This window comes from Serinus canaria, chromosome 1, assembly GCF_022539315.1.
Source record: "Serinus canaria isolate serCan28SL12 chromosome 1, serCan2020, whole genome shotgun sequence".
Classification (NCBI taxonomy): Eukaryota; Metazoa; Chordata; class Aves; order Passeriformes; family Fringillidae; genus Serinus; species Serinus canaria.
The window spans coordinates 103,860,481-103,881,002 of NC_066313.1; the positions used below are offsets into that span (position 1 = coordinate 103,860,481).

At 40.0% G+C, this 20,522-nt stretch overlaps 1 protein-coding gene across 12 annotated transcripts in view; it reads right to left on the minus strand.

Annotated features, from left to right (window-relative positions):
• DMD (dystrophin) overlaps nt 1-20,522 on the minus strand; it is a 971,087-nt gene that overhangs the window by 77,356 nt on the left and 873,209 nt on the right. For 8 of the 12 annotated variants that reach the window (XM_050969735.1, XM_050969772.1, XM_050969742.1 and 5 more), the window contains one exon: nt 47-108. In XM_050969735.1, coding sequence (XP_050825692.1) covers nt 47-108 — 62 coding nt within the window. Of the gene's footprint in view, nt 1-46; nt 109-6,735; nt 6,884-20,522 lie in introns of those variants that run through there. The other 4 variants (XM_030234276.2, XM_030234279.2, XM_030234275.2 and 1 more) reach the window with 1 other exon arrangement.

Sequence of the window (20,522 nt, forward strand, 5' to 3'; positions counted from 1 at the left end):
AAAAAAAATAAATAACAGCACCAAACATCTGGTAGAGATGCCTTACCTAATGACTGGTAAAGCTCAGTCATCTTGGGATGATCCCAGCAGGTCGTTTGCGTCTCATGGCTACAACACAAAACGTGACAGTTAGTAAAGAGAATTTCTTTTTCAGCAGTGCCAGGCTTGTCTTCCTTCAATGAGAGGCTTTAACCTGGAGTGCTTTATTCAGGGAAGGACTCATGAAATAAAATTAAAAGTAGTGCTAATTAACAAGACACCAAGTATGTCAATGTTTTGAGGAATTTGCAAGCCATCAATTCTTAAGAACTCATTGCTCTGTACTGGTCATTCTCCAGTTGCTCCAAACTAGAGGACAGACATTTCAGAGGGCTTAGTTCTTAAAGAGTTTCTGGAAACTCTGACCAGACACTGAGATCCGAATCTGACTTCCTTTCCCCTACAAGCTCTCTCAACCCTTTCCCATGTAGTAGGTAAGAACCACCCAATGCAGTGGGTCCAATCCTTCCTTTCAGTCCAGACACCTGTGCTAAAATCCCTGAGCCACAGGCTTCCGATCCAACACCAGCTTACACCACTTCTCAGGCCTATATTGCACCCTAGAGTGACAATCTCTTCTAGCAAAGACTCTTGGCTGCTCTGCTCCTTTCCTGGGACTCCCAGGCCCTTTCCCTGGCTCCGGAGGTCCCTGTGCAGCGTCAGGCAGCAGAGCTGTTGGGAAGCCAGAGAAAAGCTGAAGCGGGGTTATGAAATGCTGCAGTATGACCAGAATGTAAATTGGCGAGTGTCTGCATTGAGGTCAGCAGCCTCCAGCTTTGCAACACAACGTGTTGCCGAAGGACAGGCAGCGTGAGAAAGTCAACAGAGTGAAGTGTTAGTGGATGTAGTAGCAACTCCTGTCTCCTAAGGTTATACTTTCTGAGTTTGTTTTTTAATGACAGCATAGCTAACATGATTATCTTTCCATTAACAAAGAAGGCTTGAATGAAAATCCTCCTTATCTATCCCGTAGCCAATAAGTCCTGTTCAATTCAAACAGAATTCAGCTGCATTAAGAAACAACTGTGAGTCTCCACTAAAAAAATAAATATATATGGAACATGTATGTAGCATACCATTATCAGCAAATACATTTGCCATTTCCATACCTAAAAGCAGACATACAGGCTTCAACATGCACACATCATCCTGGAGAACATATGCAGAAGAGCAGGACCTGACCCACAGCACTGTGGAGCTCCTGGAGCACACAGCTTCCAGCTCCAGGAGACCAAACCACCACCCAGCAGCACCTGTGGGCTGCACTGTGCCCTGGAACACTGACACAACAAGGTTGTTTTAGAGAACAAACAGTCCTTGAGTTCTCATTTTGAGGCACTGATGTTCCCAAGTGCACATTTACCCTTTATAGACTAAGAAGAGGTAAAACTTCCAATGTATCACTTCAACACCACCTCTACTCAAGGAAAAAGAAAGTTGTGCCAGGTTTTTTTTTTTAGTACAATTTAATTTTGGCCTTAAAAGACAGGCTATTTATTTGATTCCAGAGAATACTTACTGCCCCAGTAACCTCTATATGTTCAGCAGCTTACTATATATAATATTTTCAGATTTTGCTCTGTAGCTACAAGAAAGAATGAAAAGGGATCACAAGCACTAAGCAGAAGAAAAAAACTCTAGTGTAGAGCTGCCCTAGTTGAGCACAGGGTTTTAAACAAGCCCTGTCTCAACAACCTCAGCATTCCCAGCCCCTCTCAATTCCTTCAGCGGCTCAAGGCAGTGAAAATGGGAGAAAGACGTCACAAGAGCAAAACCAGACTTGTACTTTGCTCTGTTAAAAATGAGTCCTGCAAAGAGAGGTAGATGCAATTTTATTCTGAAATTTCAGCCTGGTCTGGGCTTTTTTTTTTTTTTTTTTTTTTTGGTTGGTTGGTTTTTTATTCCCAGAAACTGGGTAGCTTCAAGTGAAAACCTGTGGATCTGGGCCACCCACATCTGAGCTCCTGCATTTCCCATCCTGCTTAGTTATGGGCAGGTTCTGCAGGGAGAATGCAACACCAGAACCTTTTATCACACCCAGGTATAAAGCGTATTTTTGAAGAAAAATAGGAACAGCTTCTTTCCTAAAACCTCAACTGTGAGAAGCCTCTTTTGATATAGCCCTCCAAAGGAAAATAAGATGGAAATGCATTCATGGCAGAAAACCATGTAGCCAGAAATGTAGCCAGAAAACCATGTAGCCAGAAATTCAGGTGAACAGCTGCAGACCCAAACAAACATTCACACCTACAGACCAGGGGCTGCAGTTTGTTTGCACCCAATGTCAGTCCCAGATCAATAGTTCCCCACACATGAGCTTGGTCACCCTGGATTGCTTCCCCACAGGCAGAAAGCACCAAAAGTGGGGTATATTTGAACAGGAACTGTACCATGGTTTGTATGCTGAATCACACAGCAATAACAAGAAAAAGAATTTACGTGAACAGTTACAAGAAGCTTCTGAAAACAAGCTGCCTTTCTGTATGAAATTAATTTGGTAGCCCCAATTGTTCTATGGACAAACTAAATAATTTCAGACTCCATAGCTGTCAACCTGACAGCCTTCAAAGAAACTGATTCCCCTGGAAAACATTTAAAAGCCAACAGGTAAAGGAAAATATAGATAGGATTATGGACATATCCCATGCTTGTGCGGGATAGAAGAACAAAAGGATCATCTTCATTTGAAAAACTAGTACCAAAAATCAATGTTATACCGATAACATTGATAACCGATAAGGAATTTACTGAATTTTTTATTTTAATTTTTTATCATAAGGCCTAACCACGTATCAGTGAGCTTAGCGTGTACTTATGGCATTTACTAGTGCTGAAAATACACAACTGCTTTTCTAAGAACATGTAAATAAAATTTTCTTTGCCAAAGAAACACTGGACTCCAACTGGTTTCAGATATTTTTAATACCAGTAACACCAAACCTCTACTCAGCATGGTTTTCTTTCACAGTATAAGATAAATTATCACGGGGAATGCACATTTTGTAAAGAATTATTTAATTAGCTTCATGTTCAAGTAACAAAGACTGAATTTGCAGGGCAGGTACATTTTCCCTTTTGCTTTAATTTGAAACTTTGTTGCAACTTAGAGGAAATATTCCTTTCGTAAAACCATAAAAGTCAAGCCAGTAGAGCCCTTGCCCCAGCAGCTCCCCAGCAGTGAGCACCCAAGGGGCAGAGTGCCCTGCACCTGCTGGATCCCACCCTGGGCAGAGACCACCTAGCTGCCACCTGGTACCAGCCCCAGCGATGGGCTGGCCAGCCCCCAGCACCCCTCTGTGCTCCTGCAGGAGCAAGCAAAGGCTTGGAAGGGAACCGGAGGGGTTGAGTGGCCGTCCGGAGCCAGGGCACACTTTGCTGGTACTTGGCATGCAGAACACAAGAAGGCTGCAGATATTTTGCTCCAGCTAAAAGGCGTTTGCCTCTCAACGTCTTCAGCTCAGAAAACTATCAACTATTCGGCACACAAGGGCAGCTCCAGGAAAGGTTAGATTCCATCAAGGCTATTCTTCCTAAGCCTCTCTGCCATTTTCAAAGGCCATTTAATTGTGAGCTCTGGGGTTGGACTGGTGGGGGAGGATTTGTGTGTATGCCCTTATTGTGAGCAACGTCTGAAGTGAAATGCCAGCTCAGCAGTTTCAGGCAGCCTCAACCACACTTGGGAATGCTGTAGCATCCTTAATAGATCTGCAGCAAAGTGTTTGCCAGAGTTTGAAACTCTGGTGAACAAGGCCCTTTAAAGCCTGCAAGTCAGAAAGACGTCAAAAGTGTAGTCTGAGTCCTCTTGACTAGCAGCAGCTGAAGCAGAGTGAGAATATGTGCAGAAATAAGTACTCAAAATGCTTTTCCAACAAACCACCAACACAAAAAGACATTGGCACACACAGCCAGCAGTTTTGCAATACTGCACATGCAGAGGATATATTTTTCAATTTGGCTCTACATTTGGGTCAACTAAATTGATCACTAGCTTTTAAATCACAGGCATTCTGAAACAAATAAAAATATAAGTGCACTCACTTGGCTTATTTTCCTCTTTCTCACCTGACCTGAGCTGCAAAAGTGGAAAGGAAATTAAAGCCAGGCCTGAAAAGAAGATGAGCAGCAATGGCTAGTGGTGACACCTTGGTGCAGGTGTGACTGGCACACTAAACACACTGATAATTTGGTAGGATGAAAGCATAGTCTTCACTTGATACATCCTTTGGGGAACCACAGGACCACTTCATTAAAGGGTGATTATATTATATTAGCAAGGATAATTTTTATGTAGGGAATTCTGTCACACTATGCCTGTGTGAACTCTGTTCCTGCCAACAGCAGAGAGATTTGTCTCTCATCGCTGTCAGCAGCGCCAACAACATACAGGATTGGAAACGTGAAATCAAGAGATGATATCCTAACAGACACACTGGCTGAATTACAGCTCCCTTGTTACGACTTGATCAGTTTGGATAAAATACAGTCATTTTTTCTTCATTCTTTTTATATTACTTCTGAGCAACACCAGCAGCAGGAGGAATTGAAAGCAATGCTCCCCCACACCCAAATTCTTGCACAAATCCCCCCCCACATTCCTGCACCAGCCGCGCCGTAACATTCACAAATCTTTTACTCTTTTTGATTGCATCTCTTCTCCCTCAGCCCTTTAAAAAAAAAAAAGAAAACAAAAAATATAGGTCCTGTGTATTTACTGCTCAGCTCCAGAGCAGAATTTTAGGTTGCAACTGCAGAGTCCTTTTTAAACTCTTACAGCTCACTTCATTGGTGATACCAGAGCCAGTTCTGCTGCACTTCTCCCCACACCCTTCATTAGCAAATGCGACATGAACAACATGTGCAAACGCAGAGATGTGCACAGAATAAAAAATTCTATCGCATAGCAATAGTCACATATACTCACAAAAAAGTGCCAAAATTATAGTGGTATTGTACAAACCTCTGAACTCATCTCGTTTCAAACAACATGATTTACAATACTTCTCACCTTCTGTCTTTACGATGAATCAAATGTTACTCCAACCTCCTTATGACTGTTGTCAAAAAGCCAAAGTAAACATGATAGTTGTTTGGCTTTTACTAAACTAACCTAAATGCAACTGAGAGAGGTTTTATGAATAGACACTACCTCTAATTTAAAAGAAAAACGTTTTCAACGGAAGATGACAGTGATTGCAAAGAAAGACTTAATATTTCTCTTTTTACAGTGCTTCATTAATGCCTAAGCTAAAAAAAGTTAGTGCTATGGAAAGTATTAGCAATGTAAAAAGGTGGCACTCCTTTGTGCTTTACAAAGAACTACTGTTTTCATCTGTAAATCTAGAGACTACCGATCTGTGCAGAGATTACTTCTGTTTAAGCCAAGGATCAGCGTCTCTTCAGCAGGAATTTGACTTTAGCCTGTTTTATTGGCTTTTGCAAGATTTATCAGACTGCTGAAGGCAGACACCGATACATATTAAAGTTTTTTGCCAATACTGGAAATGAAAATAGGAGAAGGGCCAAATATCAGCTGTCAAGTACTGAATAGTAACCCTTTTTTTCTCCTCTTGATGTTAAACATTTATTTTGTCTGCTCTGTCAGGGGAAAAGATTCCCACTCAGTGGCTTGGTTTGGGTGAGCCTTGCCCCCCCGGCTTGTCACTCTTGGCTGATCTATTTCCTTTCCAAAGCCTCTCCTCTCCACTTCTGCCAAAGCAATTTCACTGCAGGGTCTTGTCAAATCCCGGCTTAGACAAGCGATGGCCTTGAACAATTCCTTAGTGCTAAAAAGGTCAAAGATCCCCGATATAACCAGGTTCCTCGTTTCCCCAGCTCTGCACACATACGCGTGCAAAAACCACCTCTCTACCTAACTCCAGTGCAAGACACCTCCGGTGTCCCGGGCTGCAAGATGTTTTACAGCAGCTATTAAAAGGCAATATAAGGTGCCATATAGCAACAAGAAATACAGCACTTGCAGTGCAACCGCCCGGAGGGAATCCCCTCCCAGCCTCTTCTACCTATTAACTTGAGAGATTACTTCTAAGCATGAAATTACGGGGGGAAAGAAGCCATACACCTCCGAGCACGTTTGCTTTCAGGAATTCCGCTGAAGTTCACGCCCGACCCGAGTTGCCCCACAGGCGATGTTCCGCGCAGGTGACGCTGTGCAGCACCGCGCTACTGCCAGGACCGGCGGAGCGACAAGGCGAGCCCCGCGCATCGCGCACCTGCGGCACCGCCGCGATTCCCTGGCGCGGCTTCTCCCCTCGCCTGCCCGCACGGGCACCGGCATAGGCACAGGTACAGGCATGGATATAGGCACAGGTACAGGTACCAGCACAGACAAAGGTACAAGCACCGGTGTAGGCACAGGTATAGGTACAGGCACATGTAGTGCCACGCTTGCGTGTCGCTCACACCGCCATCTCCTACGTGTGCCAACGGGGCGCATCCAGCGCCCAACTACGGCCTCGGGAACGGGGAAAAGGCGCCGAACCCAACGCCCTTTCAAGTTCCCAGAAGAAACCCGGCGGCAAGTTACGATTTCCCGTGTAAGCAGCTACGGCCGCCCGCCCGGCGCAGACGGCGGCCGGCCACGCCGCTCGCCGCCGCCGCGGAGCGCGGGATGGCCCCGGGCCGCGCCCCCGCCCGGCCCCGCCGGCACCTGCCGCCCGCGCCCCGCATCGCCCTTACCCCCGGAGCTGCTCCCTCATGGCGGCGGCGGATCGGCGGCGTCGCGGAGGCAGAAACAGCGCGTCCGCCCAGCTCAGCCGCTCAGCGCCACTGCGGCCGCCCCGCCAGCAGGGAGGGACGGCGGCAGCGAGGGAGGGATGGAGGGAAAGGGAGAGGGAGAGGGAGGGAGGAGGAGGCGGTGCTGCCCGCCCCGCCCCGCTCCCGCCCGGCGGCGGTGCCGGCGCTGCCTGCCCTCAGCCCCGAGCCTCCCCCCTCATCCCGGCGGCGGGGCGGCTGAGGGCACCGGTCTCCCCGGTGCTGTGCAGCTATTCTGAAGGAAGCCCTCTGGGCTTCCTTTGACTTCCTTTTTATTTTTGGGGCGTTCTTTGCCCTGGCGCTGGCCGGCCGGCCAGAGAGAGGCGTGTGCTGAGAGGCGGCAAATCAGTTCGTCTTCAGCGGGCTTGGGAAGAAAACTTCGCTAAAATATGCACCAAATCCAGACAGATTTGAAATGGGCCTTAACCTGAACTTCCCCCCCCCCCCCCCCTTTTTCTCAGCGTTTAATTTTGGTGCTTAAAATGCTGAGTGCTTTATTTATGAGTGGAATCAGTTAATTTCATTTTAAAGGGCTTGCCTTGGCCATGCAGGGAAGCAAGGGTGAGTTTCTCCCCTGGATCTGTCAGTGCAGAGGAAATAATTCTGCTCACGCCGAGTTACTGTTGCAATGTTTCTTTGCATTAATTCCTACGCAATATGCATTACACAAAGAAAAGCCAACAATCTCCTTTTGGTGTCACAAGCGCTTCAAATCAGCGTGGCCGGTCTTGCCTAATGAAGGCTCCCAGTCCTTCCCATAACCAAGTAGTTTTTTAAGCCTTACATATTGTGATTTCCTGGTAAAGCCACCCCAAAACCATTGTCTTTCAAATCAGATTCATAGAGTGGTTTTGGTTGGAGGGCACCTTAAAGAGTATCTAGTTCCACCTTCCTTGTCACCTAGACCAGGTTGCTCAAGGCCCCATCCAGGCTGGAACACTTCCAGGGATGAGGCATTTCCAACTCCTCTGGGCAATCTGTTCCAGTATGTCACCACTCTCACAGTAAAAAATTTCTTCCTAATATCAAATCTAAATCTATTCTCTACCTTTCAAATGTACAAAAGAATCTTCCTTTTTTTACACTGGGAAGATGCACACCCAGAAGCATGGAAAATTCATCCCACCTCTGTTACATGGATGTCAGTAGGCATTGAAGTTGGAGGGTGTTAGCCTAAGCACCAGGAAATTTAGGGCTCCCCTTTATGCTCCAGGTAGTTGGATTATCTGATTTTAAGAAAAGTTCAACAAGCAGTTTAAGGAAAGCCCACAGTTTTTTTGTTTTTTTTCTAGAAGCATTAATGTGAGGGGTGCTCAAGGTTCAACCCATCAGGTCCTCAAATGTAAATATTTTTGGAATTAAATGCTAAATTCTCATAGTTTCTAGATGATTTAGGTTATTTTAACATATCTAATTCACAGTTTTCAGTAACCTTGTATCTGTACTATTACCCCAATATAGAAAGAAAATAGAGGAATAATTGTTGTGTAAACATAAATCACCATGTTAAAACTCATTAGACTGTTAATTTTCCATTTAATTTTGTGGACCTGGTGTTAGATCAATTGCTCTGACTATACCTTAGTTTTGACATGAATAAACTGGCTGAAGACTGTCACTTGTGTTATATCAGCAGTCTCATATTTTTGCATTTTTAGCTGAGTTTTAAGAAGTGACAAAACCCTCCTTAAGTCTTTAAAACAGGATGATTTTCATCCTAGTTGGGAGGACCTCGGCGCTCACTACAAGGAGAGAGCAGCTGCTCGTGTCATACACAGGGATGGGCAGCCAGAGGCCAGGCGTTTCACAGCAAAAGTGGTTTGTTTTCCTTCAGAAATATCTAGCACTGATTCCCTGACACACATTCCTTCAATTTTCACTGTTTCTGGAGCTTCCTGGCCTGCCTTAACAGAAGCTTGATGCTGCTATTATCATGCTGGTCTTCTTTCCCATACAATAGTGCCAAGTAATAAGAATTTAAAAACCAGTCTGAATTTCTCATACTTTGCATAATCTTCTTTCTCCTTGAGTTACAATTAAAGCATTGTATTCAATTAGACTCACAGCAGGTGAAAACCCCAATTAGTGAATCCATTTTCTTGGCTCTTTTTCCCTACCTTACACCCACATACCATTTTTTTTTTTTTTTTTTTTTACAATAAAGGGTAACTCTGAGTCATTCTCCAATTGAAAAGCAAATTAACCCTTTGATCTCCCAACTCAAACTATTACTCACTCAAGAACATCCAGGGCAAAACAAGAATGTTGAAGGATTAAGGGATTAAGGCCTATTGACTTTATAAATTGATTTTTATAAAAAATCTATTTATTGTAGTTCTGATTGTTGTCTCCAAATTCACCAAAGCTTTAGCTATTTTGATTGACCTGAAAATTATATTTTTGCTGTATAATGTGCACTCTTACTCCAAATTACTTTTAAACCACACGTAATTTATTACATAAATATATTTTGTTTGCACTGCAAATGGCTGCTGTCTTTGGCATTTGTAACTGAAGCCAATTCTTATGCCATACTTAATTTTAAGCCATTTATTTGATAAAAGATAGTCACCTCCCTATAAATAATAAAACAGGATTACAGAATAAGCAGTGTTTTAATTCTCTGTGGTGCTTTTCTAATGCAAGGGCTACTCAGTCAACTTCTGCACCTATACAGAGACCTTAATCAGAAGAAGAGCAGTGTTTATTTCTCCTACATTGTTCTTTTGTCCTGGACTGTATCTAATCAATGTATCTACGTCTTCAGCATTTAATAACACCAGGTGCTTAAAGGGAAATCATGGCTGCCTAAAAAAAGGCATGATATTTAGAAGTGGGTTTACTACCCCAAAACTCTTTCAGGAAAAAGGAAAAACAAAAGATTATTTGGATTTGCAGTCAATCTGACTGCATTGCTCACTGCCCAAAGGGTCACTGGAGTTTCTGCTTTTAAGAAAGCAAATTTTTCTATTTTAATAAGTTCTTCTCAGAATGTTGTCCCTTTTTGATGGAGGAAGAGCCAGAGTCGTGTACATATTAAGACTAATTATATGAACATAAATTAATTGAACCCTAAACATTTACAGTTGAGTATAAATCTTTGTTAAGTTTTATGTACAGGATTAGCATCATCACTCCATGTTAAAGACAGATGTGGAAACCCAATTGCAGAAATGTGTTGGGACTTGCATAAAACTAAGATAGACATTAAAGGAACAAGTTTGCTTTTAACTTTGGCATTTTATGAGCTAGAAAACTAAAGTGACATTTACTGTCATTGAAGGTGAAGACAGAACATTTTCCTACTAGCTAAGTCTTACTTCCAGAGCTCTCTGAAGTGTATAGGCTCCTTGTAAGTGTGGCTTTACCATTTCTCAGGTATCTGGACAGTGGATTAGTTTGCTTTGCATTTAAGAAGATACTGTGGTGCCCTGTGTTGTGCTGGCTAATTTGTTCCTCTGTTTGAGTCCATTTTCTTTTTCTTTTTCTATAAATAATGCTAAAAATAAAAGAGCATGGCACAATGGCACTTTCCTGGATCATGTGTCTTAAATATGGTCCAAGGGTGGACACCTCCATGGTGTCTGGGCAATCGTTCATGGCTCTCTCAGAAAAGCCAAGAAGAGAACACTGGTTTTGGATGCTGCTAATTTGTTTTTGGTTTTTTGGTTTGGTTTTTTTTTTTTTTTTATTGTTCTGGTTTTGACGTAGAGCTCAGTATAGTTAAAATCAGTAATTTACACCATAGGTACTGGGGAAGGAGCCTACCACTTCCTGTCCAGAGGGAAACCCAACCTTCGTCCCACATGAAGGATGACAGGCTGGTGCTTCTTACCCAGGGCTCATTCTCTGCACTCTAAGGCAGGAAACTGGCAAATGGAGCTCACACCAATTTTTTTCACTGAGGTATTTTTGGAATAGGCAGAAGAAGATGTAACTTATTATTTTACATTTTATTTTATTTATTTTTAAATTAATTCTGCAGTAAATATTATGGAGCTCACAGCAATGTAATGCTCCGTATGGAAAGTGGCACATGTGGCAGGAACACTTCTGTTCCTGCTGAATGCACAGCAGCACAGCTTTCACATTCCTTTGGGCTCTACTTGCTTTTACTCCTGTAAAAGGACACCTGATTAAAAGTGAAATCTTAGTCACCCTACAAGATGGGTACAGTGGAGCCTCAGGAGCAGCCTGTGTGTGCCTTATGTTGCACCACGCTGCATGCTGATGATGAAAGGTGAATGAGAGGGTGCCTGTCATTTTGAATACATTAAATATAGGTATGAATTCCAGCCTGATGAGAGCTTGGAAAGGAAAATTTCGAGAGGCTACATTTGTTTTTTAAGATGATAGTGACAGTGGCAGAGTGTTCAGTCTCTACTGCCACATGTATGACTTTGAAAAGAGCAGAGTGGGACTGAGGCTGGGTATGATTGCACACATTGCTGGAAGGGGTGGATAGCACATCCTGATCCCACCAGTGCCATGAGCTCTTCAGGTAAGCTCCTGTAAATAGCAAGAGCTCTCTTTTCCCTTCCATAAGAAACTGCAGTAAAGAAAGAACATTTAGAAAGGAGTAACCCTTACTCTTCTGGGATGGAGATGAACTGGAGTGTGAATAGTCCCAAAATTAAGAGATCAAGAAGCATAATGCTAGAAAACTAAAAGCAGTAAAACCCCTTCTGAAGTAAGGCTTTTTGAAAGCTAAGGAGAGGGAAAAAACCATATATATATATATATATATATATATGTATATATGTAAAGAAGACTTAAAATCTGCCAAACAAAAACTTAGGTCAAACAAAATTGCCTGCTGATCTTTACAATGCACAAATAAGACTTGAAAAACTATAATTAGACCATAGTAAATTCTTGGTTTGAGGAATCTGTGTTGGCAAAATGAATGGTTATCATTATAGGGAGTAAAGTTGAGAAAAAAATGCAGACTAATAAGGATAAATTAAACAAAGCAGCAAAGACAAACTCCATTTCTTTCTTTTCTTTGCATGCCCAGTTGGAAATAAATGATTGTTTTGCCTCCTGGAGGGATTAAAATAAGAAGGATTTCATAAACTCTTTCACTCACTGGCACTCTTTTCACCTCAAAATCTTTCTCTCTATGCATAAAATTATGTGTTGCAAACACAAAAGCCGGCTTACAAAATCATTAACTTCTCTACTGTTTCCTATCAATGTATAGATCTCAATATCAAGAAACTCTGTATCTTGCAGTCCTCCTTCACTCAGCACCAGAAAACTTGCTCACCCTGCATTCCCAATCCCTAACAAGCTGCCTGCTCTTCCAAAGGCTTCCACAGACATTAAAGGAGAAGAATGCTTTCTTTTTTTGTACTAATTTACTTTTTGGTTGTGTTGCATTCCATAATATACATATATTTGACATTAAATCTATTTTTCGTGACTAATATTATACAAACTGATTTTTTTTCCTTACATTAAGGACTTTCTTTCAAAATCATATTGAAGAGAAAATACTCCTTTGGTGAAAAAGCCACTGAGATCATGCTTGAAGATTATTTACCCGGGTATTCCAATGGTAAGGCTGCAGTTAGGTAGTAAAAGAACAATGAAATTGATTGCATTTTATGACAGCTATATACAGACAAGTTCCCAGTCAGACCACTAGTTGGGCAGACTTTGCACCTTTGAATTAATGCATTCATGTTTTCCTGTCTGTATTCTGCCTGTATTTTAGCAGTGGATGCTTTTCTGTGTTCTCACAGAAACCTGTAGTTTCTCGTGCTTTGCAATATATGTTGAACCTGTCCTGCCTTGTTGTTTCATCAATGATTATAATATACCACACATAAATATAATTCAAACTCAAGAGGCCCTGCCTATTTTTATGTACACACTAGGCTTTTTCATCCTCTTCCCAGAGATGCTGAGGCTGTTTTTACCTTAGCAAAGATCAGTTTGAGACCTACTCCGAACCTTTTCCCTTGATTGGGCCATACAGAGCCTTAATGTGAGAAAGGGATGGCTCTCCCTTCCTGGTAAATCACATTGATAGAGTTTCAGAAGTAGACAGATTCTCCCAATACCCTGGTGTAAGATGAGCAAAACTTAGTCCTTCTGCAGGGCAAGAATGCTTTGCTCTCCCTTCCTCAATGTCTTACATGGGGATCTAGAAAGCAGAGCACTGCACCTGGGGAAGGAACCAGCCTAGAGAAGTTGATGGCAGAGGAGGTAGCCACACCTAACTGGCCTCACCAGTAATTCCATCCAGGCTAACTCTTTAATCTGATCCAGGTGACATTTCTCATAATTTATTTGCATAGAAATGGAACTTCAGGTTCAGTGTTGAGCAACTACTCTCAACCTGAGGTCAGCAAGAAAAAAAAATCTGGAAAGCAAAAGCTTAACATCTGCTATTTCTGAAACGGAACTTTTTATTTCATTTCTAAACAATATCCTATGGAAAAAATATACTTTACTTTATTTAGAAAATGAGACAATTGTTCATACAGCTCTGGCAGCACCCTGTAATGGCAAGTGGCAACAATCTCATCTTGTCCATGCCAAAGAGTGAAAATCAGTGTTTCTATACAGACATTTGAAACAACTACAGGCACACAGATGCCTGCATTAACTGGGGCTTCCAGAGACAGATGAACCAACATCAGCTATAATGGAGCCATGTCCTAGGGCACAGATATTATTTTATCCTAATTGAATCTAAAAGTATGTCAGCACTTAAACCCTTCAGTAAAGAGGGATATGAAGGAATTCTGAGGTAAGATGAAAATTATTTCTTAGTAAGTGGATTTCATTGATGAAAAGGATTTCATTTAAGTATCCTGTGGAAAGTCCAAGCATTTATGCTTTAGCATATAGTCCACATCATTCCAGACAGCTTCAGCACCTTCCATTTACTTAACTATACTATGATTCTCCCTACAAAGTAGTGCTTCCAGCTTTTACACTTAAAATATCTTTGTGTAGCTCCTCCTATCCCCAGCACAGTAGCTGGCAGTTGATTCAGGGAAGAATTCTGTGGGTGCCAGCTGATAGGAAAAAGTTTTGCTAAACTACATTGCACATTTTAAACGTCATGCTTATCAAAGCCTAATAACAGCATTTTGTGGAACTCAATGTCTAGGTGCACTTTCAGTATTTCATATGTTACAGTTGAGCCAAATGTCTCATGGTGCATCTCAACAAGGTCTCAAATAGCTTGCAATTCTACTGGCATACTTTCATTCAGTTCTCTGATCTCAGCTATTTAACAGAAAAGGGAATCTCTTAGGGGAAGAATAAACATGCAAAATGATGATTTCCTTTCTCGCAACACAGCCAAATTTTACTGTGAAAAATTTGCAGTGAAAATGAGAAATGCCTTGTCTGCCCAAAGAGCAGACATCAAAGAGCCTTGACATTTATGATCAAAGGTACACAGATGAATTCAAGGACCTTCCATAGTCCAGTATCAAATCAAGAACAATGGTGAATGTGTTTAGCTCAAAATCAGCCCAAATACTTATTTTCTTTCTACACTGAGCATTTTTCCCCATTGAACTAAACAAACATTTGTATTTGGAATGATTGCTGCTTCTTTAGGAAATTGCTTTCAAAGGTGCAATCTAAATGCTGAACAATTCATGCAAACCTAAAATATTAAGGGTTTAAATATTGGTTATGGTCCATATTAACATTCTTAGACTCCTGCTGCTACATCTAACTCCTTTGAACACATTATCAGAAATGTCAGCCTACACATCTACCATATCAAAATCTTCAGCTTTTTCTAAAACAGTCCAGACTTAAAAAGAAAATTCCTTTTGCTAGCACAAAGTGAAGTTCCCCATCTTCATCATCTCCCTCACTGCACGACACGGAAAGACAGATTATTTTAAAAGTTCAAAATACCTTATTTCCCGTTATCAAGCCTAAGAAACATCACACAGTTTTTGTCACCTTCCTTCCAGGGAAAAAATAAGGTATTAAATTAAACCAAGATTTCTCTATATCTACATGGTACACTACAAATGCAGAGCACAGGACTCAAACAATTTGTTTATTTAATAGTGTCCAGAATTTTCCATTTCACACTGGCATAAATTTAATACATAGGTACCCTATTGTGTACTGTGTGGAAGATTTTCTACCTATCATTGAAGTCAGAAAGAATGATCTTCTAAAGTCACACCTTCTGTCTCATAAAATATTACAAGTGTTTGAGCATTCATCTCTTATCCCAAAATAACAAAATCAGTTTGTCACATTAAAAAAATAAAATAAGTTGCTGTTTTAATCATCATTCTGCTCTTCAGGTAAATAGTTTTTTCTTCAATTACTATCAACAGCTCTGGTCTGTGGCTGCCAACTTCACAACAAAATGTCATTTTGCAAATAATTATCATCACTTTAGTCAATTCCTTTATACTAGTACACATCAGGCAAGGGAAAATAATAATACAAAATGAGACCTTCAACCTTATACAGGGTTTAGACGTGATTTCTAAATACTTTTTTACATTAGCAATAAAATTTATTTTGCTTATGAACATTTAATTTTGTTTTAAGTGCTGAGAAATTGATCTCTTGTTACTTTTCCACCGTTTTGTTGCTGCAGTTGCTCTTCATTCTCATTCTTAAAATTCTACTGCAATTATTTTTCAAATTATTGTCCTTCTACCCATGTCCCTCAATTTGTTCTGTTTTTAGGGTAACTATCAGAGCAAATAATTTATTAAGGATAAAAATAATTTTGCAAAGATTTGCAGAAGCTGACAGACTAAGAATTCTGCCAAGTAGAACCCAAGCAGAGAGTGGAGGATTAGACCCCCCTAATCCACTGTTTTTTTTCAAACCAGGGTATTTAATACTGAACTAAAACCTTTGGAGAGTTTTATTTTTAGCAGATTTCCATATTAAGGTTTGCTCTAAGAATTACATTTTAGGAAACAAACCAAGGAAATGTATTTCTTGTTTGTGAGTAATGTATCATCATTAAAAGTCTTCCATTCCCCAAATAAATAGTTTTTACTTTATGCCATATTTTATTTTTTCTGATAGTTTTCATTTTAAAAATTATACTTTTAGCTTTAAAATTAAAAAATAATTAAAAGGGAATTTATGCAATGAAAAACAATCATTTGTTGATGACAGTACACTATGTTTGATAAGAGATTAAGTGACTGTTTTTACTAATTATTTTCTTGTCAACATTGTACATGAAACTTTCAGTTTGGAGAAAACCAGGCTGGTGGGGCTGTGTCTATGTTGACATTTAATTAAATAATTTAGTCTATGAAATTTCCAAGAGGGAGCAACTCTCCAAATGTGGCAATATTTTGGCTGTTTGAACTTTCTAGTGGGATATTATCTTAGTTACACTGTTATGTGTGTCTGCCCTGAGAATAACTGTAATTTCTTAGTCCAAATTTCACACAGTGACCCTTTTGTTACTGCTGAGAGTAAGAATGGATGGCCCTACAGCAGGCCATGGTATTCCTCTGCTTCCCACTTAGTGCTGTGGACCCAAAGCATGATTTCCTTCACATTTATAAGTTTTGGTTCTAAAAATGGAATTTTTTTCATTTTAAATTATCTGGCCTAATGTAGGAGTTGATGCCTCTGAGCTGCTGAAAAAGCCATGGTATCTTTTTGAAACTAGTTGGACCTGCAGAGTAAATCCATCAAATGGCTACAACCTCTCCCTACACTGGGGAGCCAGATGAGTTCTGGATCAGCTCAAATGCCTGGGATTTACCTGGCATGCAGGACAGTCACAAGTTCTTTGCTGCACTACATCCTCAAACTTTTGTGATGAGCTTCACAAAGAAATCAGGTGGTAATAAAAATAATAATTTTTAAGCAGGGAATTTTCTGTCCAGAAAGCAACTAATCTGACAAAATAAAGTCACTACCAGTGAAATTTGCTGAATAGTTTATATGTAATCTCCAAAGTTTGCAGCAAATTTTCTAAGAAAAACAACTATTATTTCCACTTTATCTTTAATAAACTGGCAGATTTTTTGACAAAAATATCAAATTGAGGAAGCACTCCCAATGCATACCAGCCTTTCTTTCTTAGGTTTATATACAAAGCAGTGGTTTAGGTAGAAATTTCTGTAAGAAACTGGTAAAAGGTAGAATACAGCAGAATATTCTTCTGCTCCTTTGAACTGTGTATTCACACAACACTTCTGCATCTTGCCAAGTTTGTGAGCTGCAAGAGCAGAGCATTCAGTGATGATGCTCTAACCCTTTTAGTGCCTTGCATTCTACACACTGAGCTGAATTTTAATTCCAAACAAAATTTTGGCTGCATTCCTTACTGAGCACACATTGTTCTTGCTTTGACAGTCTATCCCATTTTCTCGCTCAAAACAATTTGATGCATTTTAAATTTTTTTTAACTTGTTCCTAGATGGGTATAGTTTATATAATCAGCCACCAACTCCAACACTGAAAAAGACAATTCTTATTTTCTTAATTTAGGTCTTTATGCTAAAATAATGTTTTCTCTACTTTTTTTGGTATAATTTGCAATTATGAGAATAATTTTAAATACCTTTTAGAGCAAAATTGTCTGTTATATAGTTTTTCTTTTTATAACTTAACATTTAATTAAATGCTAAGTTTGACATTGCATAGTTTGGTGAGAAATTCAGCACTGGATTTCAGCGAATAAAAAGAATACCTAATCATAAGCAATGCTGCAGTACTCTGTGATTCTATGTTATTATATATTATGTAAATATAATTGGCTTTATAGTGCCTTTTAAACAGGGATTTGCTCTGATCCTCCCTGCCTTCAAACCTTCAGACTGACCACAAGTAAGTACATGGAATTTGAATCGTAGTATGAATATTAAATTGCTAAAAATACTGCACGATCAAACCTAGATTGTTATATATTTATATGATTGTTATATATTTACATGTAAGAGCAGAACTGAGAATACTATTTTTAAAGAGGCTCTTACAATTTATTTAATTGGTTAAAAAAAAAAAAACACCAAACAGGTCTTTACTGGAGCATGATGGGATAATGGCCTTACAGTGAGGAGTACATGTAAAAAAGAAGGGGAATTTTAGGCCTAACTGCATTTTCTGTCAGCCAGTATCTTAACCTAAAATGATCATCTGGTCAGCTTCTTCTTTGGTGTAGAATGAAAAAAAAGAAAAGTGGTTACATCTTTTGCAGCCACAAGAAGAGGACAAAGATGGACAGGGAAGCAGTGAATATACAGTATAATAACTTCCATCTGTTGTATCATCTGTCTACTGGTAGGTATGGTGAAATAAATAAATGATCAAAAAAAAATCTAATTAAAAAAACCCCAACAATGTCAGGATGAGTTTTTGTAAATCAGAACTTGCAAGACAAGTGATATGAAAGCAACAAGATTATTAAAATGCAGTATCTTATTTATTATACATTAGGTAGATCAAAGCTCCTCAGAGATAACAAGGCACTGTTTGGGGGTTGCCACCTGTTTGGTCTCAATGGCTGTGGAAATCTGTGAGGTGAAGCTGTGTTAAAGGTTGTCAGCACATGGTACACTTATGAATGGCTTGCACTGGTAAAAAGCCCTAAATTATTCTTATTTCGCTGAAAAGGTTTACTCGTTATTCACCAGCACATGTTATTTTCTTAATTAAGACAAAAAGAATATGCTGTGCAATTCAGGAAGGTTTCAGAAACAAACAAACAAATAAACAAAATTGCAGGCAAATGCTCTTACTTGATACACATCACTTTAATTTGGGGAGTATTAAAAGACCTGAAGAGTATAAAATATAGATTATAGAATATATAGAATAGAATATATTTGAGCTGTTGTTTTGGAGAATGCTGAGCCTTGCAGCAGACTGAGCTCAGAGAAGAAAGATTGTGGCAAGCAAATTGTCCAAGAAAACTGAAGTCTGGACAATGATGCAGGAGGCAGTTTTCTGGATGTTTTTTTGGGTTGGTTGCCTTTTTTGTGTAACCTCTCCACAAAGAGCAGAGCAGTTGTGACTTAAGGAAATGTTTGGGTAAAAATGTCTAACAGTTATTGGCAGGAGCTACTAAAGAGCAAGTTGAGGAAAGCTGAAAATCTGCAAGATGCCACAAGGGAGGACAAGGCAAGGCAGCAACAATCTTTGTCAGTGTCCTTTAAGTGTGCCACAGAACTGGCTGAAGAGGTGAGCAGAACTCCAGACTGGAGATAGAGCACCACTGGGCTCTCAGCTCGTTAAATGGCTATATGTAGGAGATAAACTTAATGCATAACAGCAAAAAAAAAGGGGAATCAGTAAGGGTAAGAAAAGTCTCTTTAAGTCAGTGGAAACTTAATTTGAGTGGATGAAATTTGGAACAAAGTTTCTAAGTACTTTTAAAGTTATGTGTTCCAAAAGAAAAATTGTTTGGGAGGTCTCTGGGTGTTTTAAATACACCCACTGACCAAAACCAAGTTGGCACTGGCACACGAGAAATGATTCCCCTTGGCTGACTCAATTCAAAGCAAAGAAGACTACTGTGAGAGCACATGATGTGGGCATTCCCTCACAGGCGAGTTTGATAAAGGATTCACACTGACAGACTCTTTTCCACTCCTTACTTCTAGAATGGTGAACAAATGCCCCAGAGCGAGGCAGCGCTGAGGGTTTTGTGCTCAATTTTCTCTAGAGAACACGGCACAGATACAGATTTGCCTTCTGCTAGCGGCACATGTTTATTCTACAATATTTTGGGCACTGATGTGAAAAAATGTGATATAGGAGAAGGAATGCTGACAGCCACGTTCTGATCCCTTTTAGAGTACCAAAACAAGAAGCAACTTTGCTGAGATCAATGAACATTTCTCTCGATCCATGCAAGCTGCTTTAAATGAAGAGCTTGAATTTGATTTCCAAACTTCTGGCAGCAAGTCTGATGAGAGCCTAAACTGCTACCACCATAGCCTGTGAGTCCTCTGGTTCTTCTGCTTATTTCAAGATTGTTAAGAGTACAATGAAATATTTATTCCTCCTTCCGACTGGAAACAGGAGAAGATATAATAGCATATGAAAGTAAGTTTTAATGTGCAATAACCATATTAGTAAGGTTTTAATTGCTTTTGTGCACAATTAAAATAGTGGAAAAGCTGATGAATGAGGAATGTGCAGGAAAAAATATTTGTCAAATACAGAGATCTAGAGCACTGTCTGCAGTGGAAATGTTTGGTAGTATTACAGTGGTATTAAAAGCAAAAGCACTCCCATTAACAAGCAGTAATTAGGAAACAAATAAGGTAAGTACAACTATAGCCAAAAACATAATCTCATGGTGGTTTATATCAAAATAGCTGGCTTTAGATTCTGAAGTTCAAACCAGTGTTTGGAAATTATGGTGAACTCATCAATATGAGATCTTTGGGAATCAGTTTTCTAACCTCTAACTTTCAGGTGATACTTAAGGTAATCTGAAGTATAGAGCAAAAACATGCTATTCAGCAATGGTGTCCTACTGGCTAAAAAGATATCACTGCCAGAAATCTGGAAGAAATTTCTTTCTAAACACTGAAGTAAAATTTCAAGATGCCTGTATTCCCAATTACTTGCACTAAAAGTTTATAGATGAGAAATAAAAATGTGGTTTTGGTTTAGTAGTTCTAACTCTTGGTTTTTATTTTTTATTCCTGTAATCATTGACATTTCCAGCTACAAAATACAGTCTGTTACACTTAGGAAAACAGCTGCAAGGCACTTATTCC